An 8,823-nucleotide genomic window follows, 5' to 3' on the forward strand; every position below is an offset into this window, starting at 1 on the left:
TGTCTATTTGTGTTCCTTCCCTCCATCTTTCTTTCAGTTTAGTTTACCTCTGATTTCGTTTCGCAGTGTGAGTGTATATGTGTGTGTGTGTGTGTGTGTGTGTGTGAAAGTCAGATTTCCCACATCCCTCTTGGTCCGGTGTCTGAGAGCTTTACTGGGGCGGTGTTGTCACAGCGATTGTTGTCAGAACAGATCCTACCCCCTCAACTCTGCCTAATGATCCATCCTTTGATTGGTCATGTGTGCCTAGCTTGGCTTCATCTCTCTCCAAGAATGTTTGTGTTGGAGAAACAGATAACAAGAGGGAGAGAGAGAAAGAGAGCGAGACAAGGCTACAAGAGAAGTAAAAGCTATGTGTACTGTGTGTGTGTGCCTTGGCTGGGGTCTCGGTTAGGTCACTCTTTGTCTTTCAGCTGCTGAATTGTTCCATGTCTCATTCATTAGAGGAGTGGGCTGGAGAAAACACAAGCCACCAGTATGCCTCATTCCACCTCTGTCCTGATGCCTGCCTCCCAGCTCACAGAGGCAGGCACTATATACTCTGAGGGAAAACAAGATGGGGAAATGAGTTTACTAGTGCCACACAGTTAGATGGTGGCACTCTTTACTCTTTACTGGATGTATAAACATGGATTATTGTTCTAATGTGTTCGGTCATTCAATTTAGGAATCAATTGTAAAAGCTACACTTCTTCCGCTGATCAATGTTCTCTGTAAGAGTCCAGGTGAGACCTGAGCAATCAATCATCGCTATCTATCTGAATGAGTCTGATATTGAGTTGACCAGCAAGGGAATTACAGGATAGATAAATTCTCTAGGCACCCTGTAAAATCAAAGCTAGTGCACTGTACACATCTAACACACACACATGCATACTCATGGTGTGCAGTCTGGCATCATTGATCTCTGTCTTTGTAATAGAAATGGTTGCATGAGTTATATGATCCAAACATTAATTTTCTCACTTTCACCGTGGGGGTTGAGTCAAGGAGCGAGACTACTGTAATACCTTACAGTGACAGGAAACTCCTACACTGGCAGTGTGTGTGTGTGTGTGTGTGTGTGTGTGTGTGCGTGCGAGACAGGGAACAGTGCTTACTCCAGCAGGAAGAAGAACAAGGCTGAGTATACAGGCTGAACTCTGAACTGCTCAGGGACCTGAGACAACGAACGCAATGTATCCTTAGCTAGTGTGTGTGTGTGTGTGAGAGAGAGAGCAATCTTGTGAATGTGTATGTGCCTTTACTCACCAACGAATATGAGAATGATTCAAAACTCAATTTATGATAAAAACATTTATTTCATAGCATCTCATTCTATGAGATGCTATTCTGCCATCAAACACACTGTATAACAAACACACACATACACTCACCACCCTATGATAGCTTGACCTTCCATAGAGGAAAGATCTATAATACTGTATATGATTGCTTCAGCATGTATGTATGAATGATCACCCACTTTCAACACCGGTTCGATTTTTAAATCATACTCTGCTGATTTCTTTCCCCACCTAGTAGATATACAGTACCATTATGAAGTGTGGAGCACAGGTGCATCATGGGACAAAGAAGCTCATTTATCACTATTGGTCCTTGACTTGACATTATCCATATGTATTGTTATTATTTTCCATGTTCAGTGCTTGGTTCTAAGTATGGAGAAGGTATATTCCATTCAGAGACTCAGTTTCCTTTTCTTCAGTAGTGTGGTCTTTTGACATTTGATTCCAAAACAGCATCCATCCAAAACGGTTCTATACAATCCAATAGTGGCTATACATGCCAACTTAAAACATTCTAAATAACATGCAGCATCTAAGAAGATTTGATATAATAATGATAACATTCCTGAAGATGAAATCCGTCATCATTGCGAAGACCTTCACCCTTACTACACCATTGTCTACCCCATATACAGTACAGTAGCGTTTTTGGAGTGACATACTTTGTGAATGTCTGTATCACTATGTATCCCCAATGTCTAAATACTTTTACACAATTACCTCTGTGTAAAACAGTATGTCTTCTCAATAATCCCTGATCTTAGCAGTTCAAAACAGTGAAAGGCATGGGTATTTACACTGCTCACTGTCTCTCTCTCTCTTTCACACGCACACAAGTACACACACACACACACACAAAGCGCAGGCTCCTCTACTAATCACACTGAGGTGAAACTACTTGCGGCCACATAAATAATCCTTAAATATCCAAAGAATAAATATCAATGTGTCAAGTCCAGGGTGTTCAGGGTAACCTGTGAATGTTTCAGTAGTTGGCTGCAGTAAGTAAGGCGGGGAGCATGCGTGTGCTACGACCACACAGAGCCAGGGGGGCAGGTCCTGGGGTCCACGGGAAGCCTGGATGGTGCAGGGAAGGGTGCAGCTCTGGTCCTCTGTCTTCATTGCCTGAGAAAGAGCGGAAGGGGACGGAGAGATGAAGACAGAGAGATGGAGGGAGGGAGGGAGGGAGGGAGGGAGAGAAAGAGCGATGGAGGTGAGACCAGAGAAGGAAAAAGAGAGATTAAAGATAGTTAGGGCAGCCCAAGGATAGACGTGTGTGTTTGTGTTTATGTTGGTGTGTTTGTACCTGTTCCGGCTGTATGACTCCAGTACAAGGGTGCTGGCCTGTTCCAGGTTCCACTGGCAACCTTCTAGAACCTCCTGACACTCCAGCCGTGAACGCAGGCCCAGACGAAACAGCTGTTGAACCTACGACAGAGACGTGCTCGCGACTGACTGGTCATGACTGGAGCCTGTGAGGTGTAGTGCTTTTACAACTCATGGACTGCTGCATAGGTGTGTGTGTGTGTGTGTGTGGATGTGTGTGTGTACCTTTAGATGACGCACGGCCTGGGGGATATTTCCATTGTGGCTCTGAAGGGCAGCTTCACACTCCTCCACTGTAACACCATGTACCGCATCCTGCACCTGCACACACACACACAAACACACACAGGTACACACGTACACATCCACATGCACACAAATGCAGTTATGCACACATGTGAATAACGATGCCATCCCATGAATAGACACCTGTTTAATCATTTCTACACCACACTGGAACTAGCGCCTCTGTCACCTCTGCGATGCTGTGTTGCATGCTAGGAGCTGTAGTCCTTCCATTGTTGTTGTTGTAGGAGGAGTTGGGCTTGGCGCTGCCTGGCTGCTGGTGCATCATGGGCTTGACGGCAGCCATGTTTGCTCCGTACCTCTCCAGGTAGGCGGGGCGATCTGGCAGAGGGGAGGGGACTGAACTCTGAGAGCCATCAATCAACATCGACAGGCCCCGGCCTTCTGAGAAGGGGTCCAATGAGGAGCTTGGGGGAGGGGCCACCGTGAGTCTGGAGGACAGAGAGGCGGGCGGTGGAGAGGAAGAGGGGGAGGAGGAGGACAGGAGGGAGCTGAGGGGGCCGACACAGCAGAGGCCAGCCCTCTGACGGGGGGAAATGGAGAGGGGGGGAGGAGGGATGGAGAGAGGCGAGGAGGACTGGGGCGAGACAGAGAAGGGGGGCACCAGGGGGAGAGGGGAGGAGGAGCGGGAAGCGGGCTGGGAGAGGGCGTGGTCTCGGGGTGGGATCTGAGGGGGCGTGTTCTCCCTGTCGCCCAGGGAGATGGAGCTGGTGCGCGGGTGCGGCCAGGCCTGGGGCGTGATCTTGGAGGGACGCATGGGGGGCACAGGGGTGCGGGGTGGGAGGACGGGTCTGTCGTCATAGGAGGAGGAGTAGGATGTCGGGGGCAGGTAGATCTGTCTGTGGGGGGCGGCAGGGGCCAGGGGGAGGGGGGAGGAGGGGAGGGAGCGTCCGGTCGCCATGGGAACCTGCAGCTTCACCATCACCTGCGGGCCAGCCAAATAAGAGAGTTAAAACACCAACCCTGCCTCCAGATTAGTCATTAGTGATCGTAAAAGAGTGTGTGTGTGTGTGTGCACGCCCCACCTCTCTCTGTAGCTCCTGGAACAGATCAGCTGACTGAGACTCGTATCTCCCCTCTCCTGTGGCGCTGGGCAGAGCCAGCGTATCCCCAGCCAATCCCGTGTTGATGGACCGCACTTCATGATCCTCTGATTGGTCTTGGTCTTCCTGCGCAACCTCGTCATAGGCAGGTAGTGGGAGGGGCCAGTCCAGGATGGAGGGAGTGTCCTAAAGAGAGAAAATACTGCTAATGTTTCTATAATACCTTTGGATACAATAATAACAATTTAAAAAAAGATTCATTTAGCAGACGCCTTAATCCAAAGCAATGTACAGTGCAGCGGGGGATTTGAACCAGGAACCTCTTGTGCTCTAACCACTGAGCTACACCCCACCTTCCTCACATGAAGGGTGTCTTGGTCCAGTGGGTGTGTCTCCGTGAGCGGCGAGGGCGTTGCCGAGCTGAAGCTGTCGTCGGTGAAGTCGATGAGCGAGACCTCGCTACGGGCTGACCTCACGCCTGGCCCCTCCCAGGGGCGGAGCTTCAGGCCCAGGGACACGCCCAGCCTCTTCAGCCCTGACGAGGCGCCGGAGTCTTCATCATCATCGTCCAGCACCGAGTCATAGAAGGGTTCTACACACACACACACACACACACAGAGAGACACACGCACACACAAGCAGAAACATACACATTCTAAATATTCCAGATCCTTCTAAATGAATCAGCAGCTGTATTAAAGGGAAGCTAGCGTAGGAGACTCACTCTTCAGCAGCATAGCAGGCTGTGGAGGACGAGGGGGTGGCTGCTCTGGGGGGGGGGGGGTGCAGAGGGAGAGAGAGTTTTACACAACAAGACCCTGCAAGTATATCTGTGTGTTGGAGAGCAGAAGTGTTTGCGTGTGTGTGTGTGTGTGTCTGTATTGGGCAGAAAACTCACTCTTAGCACGGTTGGGGAGTTTAGTGGGCCTGACTGCGCAGGGCCCCATTCCCAGGATATCAGGAGGGTCCATGGGGTTTCCCAGGTACAGGCTGTGGGGGGGGGGGGGGGGGGGGGAGGTGTACAGTCAAACACTGACCCACACAAACAGTACCTCTGTCAGAAACACACACAGAATGTTCTGGGCTGAAACACAGCCAGAGATAATACACCACTGCCCTCTAGTGGTGAGAAGCAGCAACTGTGGGTGGATGGTGAGTAGGTCATACAGTAAGGGTTGTGTGTGTGTGTGTGTCTTACCTGTCTATGCGGTCGGCGTGCCCCCAGCTCCGGTGTGGGTCGGTGTCTCCATGGCCGGTGTGTATGAAGGAGTGTTTGAGCGGCTTGCTGATGTCACGAGCCGACAGGCCGGCCACGGAGGTCACCACATGACGAGGGAACTGACCAACCACCAGAGTCCTGCTGTCCTGACCCCTCCACCAGTAGTGCTCCGCTCTGAGGGAGACGAACAGCAGGGGAGGGTGTGTATACGTGCACACGCACGCACATACACAAATGGAAAAACACACAAGCACACACGCAAGCACACACACACACTGACCTCCCCTCGATGATGGTGAGGACGTCGTTCACGTTGATCTGGAGTTTATCCGGCTCGTCGAAATCCTGCAGCGCTCGCATTTCCGTGGGCATGTTCTACGAGCAGTGACATCCAGCATTAGGAGAGACCACAAAAGCTACACTTTTGCCACCTAATAAACCAGAGGAACAAATAACATGGTGTCCAGTTTCCATCCAGGTCTCCTCCACCAGTGGGACCCCAGGCTGCCCCTCTCCCCTCCTACCTCCAGGAGGAAGTCTCTCAGGGCGGTGAAGGTGGGTCTGTCCTCTGGCTTGGGGCTCCAGCACTGCAGCATGACGTTGTACACATCCTGGGGACAGTCATCTGGTTTCCTCAGCCTCTCCGCCTCCACATCCACCTTGTGGAGGATCTACACTCCACACACACACAATTTCACAGGTGAGATCATGTAAACCTAATATGTGGGGAGGTGTGTGTGTGTGTTTATAGGTAGTAATGTGTGTGTGTGGGGGGGGGGGGGGTACCTGGGTGCCGTTGAGGCCCAGCCAGGGCTCCTGGCCGTGGGTAAACATCTCCCACAGAGTCACTCCGAACATCCAGGTGTCTGAGGCATGGGAGAAGGTCCGGGTCTTCAACGACTCTGGTGCACACCTACGAAGGGGGAGGTGGGGCGGGGAGGGGGAGGGGGGAAGTGAACAGTTTGGAAGTGAAGTGTGACAGGAAAGGTAGGGAGACCGCCAGAGAGAGAGAGAGAGGAAGACATGCAGCAAAGGGCCCAGGCTAGACTCGAACCCAGGTCACTGCGGTAAGGCCTCAGCCTACATGGTGCGTGCACTTATCCAGAGAGCTACCGCTGCACCCCACACACAGGCATAATAACACACACACACACACACACTGACCAGGCGAAGGGGACCTTGTGGCTCTCCTCCATCACGTATGTGTCTGTGTGTGTGGGCAGCGCCCTCATCAGGCCAAAGTCTCCGATCTTCACCGTGTCATTGGTCGACAGCAGGACGTTCCTGGCAGCCAGGTCTCTGTGCAGGAAACGCTTCTGTTCCAAGTAGGACATCCCACAAGCCACCTACACACACACACATACACAATTAGAGATTTCCATAGTATGGATTATTACTGTCAGGGTGATTCCGTGCTGGTGTACCTGCACAGCGTAGCCACACAGAGAGGAGATCAGGATGTGTCCTTGGCGTTTCCTGAGACGGTCCAACAGAGATCCCAGAGGAGCCAGCTCTGTCACCTGGAACACACACACACGCACACGCAAACAATGTCATTGTATGAAACTGTAGGTAACAATTGTGATGTCTCATGCGGTATGTGTGTTGCTGCGTGTGTGTGTGCGTACATGTGTACATGTGTGTGTGACCTCAGCGACTCTCACCATCTTCATGGGCTGTGTGAGGACCACCCCGTACAGACGGATGAGGTTCTGGTGGCTGAGAGAGTGCATGGCGTTCACCTCCCGGATGAAGTCATCCAGCCCCTCAGAGTCCAGCATGCCACCCTTCAAACACTTCACTGCCACTGACAACTAGAGGGGTGGGGGGGGGAGAGATCAAAGGGGGGAGAGAGTAGTTGAAAGGGAGGGAGGAGGGAGTGGAAGGAAGAGGGGAGATAGTGGGAGAGGGGAGAGATAGATTGAAAAGAGAGAAAGAAAGAGGAAGAGGGGAGAGGAGAGATTGGAAGGGGGAGAGAGAGAGAGAGAGAGAGAGAGAGAGAGAGAGAGAGAGAGAGAGAGAGAGAGAACAAATGGATGGATGTGTGTGAGTCTGAGAGGACAGTAGGCTAACAGATAATGCTAACTCAATTGCAGAGTAACCAGGGAGGAAGACAATACACACATTGTAGAGACGGGCCTCTGGTCTGCCCCCACTCTATTTCGCTCCCTCTATCCCCCTCCTCCCCTCCCTCTCTCTCTCTCTCTCACCACTCGTCCGTTGGGGCCGGTCCACTCTCCTCTCTTCACCACCCCAAATGTCCCGTCTCCCAGTCGCTCAAACATCTGAAGCTCCGCCTCCCTGATCAGACAGGTCAGTGCTGCCCCGGGTGGCGAGGCGTCAGTGGGCAGGGCGAGGGAGGATGAGGCCCCATGGGGGAGGGACTGCTGGAGGTCAGCATCGGGTCGTTTCCCTGGAAACACCTGTTGGCCCAGACATAGAGACTACAGCTGAGAGTGATTCCACCTCAGACACACACACAGAGACCGAGTGGGCGGAGGTGTGTGTGTGTGTGTGTCTGTCCACACAGAAAGTAATGCTGTACCTTGCTCATCCAGGACTTGCGTTTATAGAGAGCTCTCCTCCTTTTGACTGCCTCCCACAGCCTCCTCTGGCCTAAAACACACACACACACACCACACACACCAACAAATATGTGAGCGATAAAGAGATGGATAAACGGATGACCCAAGGACACACACACAGACCCAGGCACACACCTGGGCGCCCCATGCCGATCTTCTCCAGGTCTTCGTTCTTGACGTAGTCAAAGTGGGAGAGCCGAGTGACATTGAGCTCATCACGGAGACGCAGGAAGTACTGCTGCAGCTGCACGTCTGCCAGCAGCTCCACCAGCCACTCTGTCCCCTCCTCGGCCTGCATCTGCATCTGCACGCACACACACACACACACGCACGCACGCACACACACACCCGCACACACACCCACATCCGCACACACACCCACGCACACCCACATCCGCACACACCCGCACACACACACACAGGAGTGCATACACATAACCGCAAGCACACACACACACACACACAAAACAAAGAAGCAAAGACGATAAGACAAAAGCGTCCCTGAACCCCCTCCCCGCCCTCTGTATGCGGTCGACGAAGCACAGACACAACAGCCAGGTGTTTACCATCTTGCCTGCCCCTCCCTCTGTTCTCTCTCTCTCTCTCTCCTCGTCCTCCTCTTCTCTGGCATAGGGAAGGCGCTGGTACTCACAGCCCTCTCCCATATCTGCTCTTCAGACGCGTCCTCCAGTCTCTAGCGGAGGCGTCTGCTCTCTGTGTTCCTCTGCTCCTTGTCTAGTTTGATAATCTTCTCTCTGCCTCCCGACCTTCTCTGCTCAATCGATACGCACACACGTACATGCGCGCACACACACACGTACACACATACCCACCCTCAGCACAAGACATCAGACACCACACACTCTGGCACCGTACCTTTCTATCAGCCAAGCTATCTTTAACCTCGCTCTCTCTCCTTCTCCCTCCCTATTTGCTGACTCAGCCTTCTGTAAAACACAGGACACCTCCACACCTCCCTCATTCTCTCCATCCCCATCCTTCGCTCTTTCTACTCTGATTCAGAGCTTCCTACTCCTTCACCCACTGTTAAATTA

General features: G+C 52.2%; 1 protein-coding gene across 1 annotated transcript; it reads right to left on the reverse strand.

Moving 5' to 3' along the window:
* Positions 1-1,340: 1,340 nt before the first annotated feature.
* On the reverse strand, positions 1,341-8,474 carry tnk2a (tyrosine kinase, non-receptor, 2a). The gene is given in 19 exon segments (XM_067251568.1): positions 1,341-2,414; positions 2,596-2,717; positions 2,841-2,936; positions 3,091-3,846; positions 3,947-4,150; positions 4,318-4,556; positions 4,689-4,733; positions 4,863-4,954; positions 5,163-5,431; positions 5,433-5,558; positions 5,708-5,854; positions 5,970-6,096; positions 6,348-6,529; positions 6,608-6,703; positions 6,848-6,997; positions 7,394-7,627; positions 7,729-7,799; positions 7,904-8,072; positions 8,335-8,474. Coding segments are annotated over 19 exon segments (3,231 nt in total). The 5' UTR covers positions 8,434-8,474; the 3' UTR covers positions 1,341-2,407.
* Between the last annotated feature and the right edge of the window lie 349 nt (positions 8,475-8,823).

This window comes from Osmerus mordax, chromosome 15, assembly GCF_038355195.1.
Source record: "Osmerus mordax isolate fOsmMor3 chromosome 15, fOsmMor3.pri, whole genome shotgun sequence".
NCBI lineage: Eukaryota > Metazoa > Chordata > Actinopteri > Osmeriformes > Osmeridae > Osmerus > Osmerus mordax.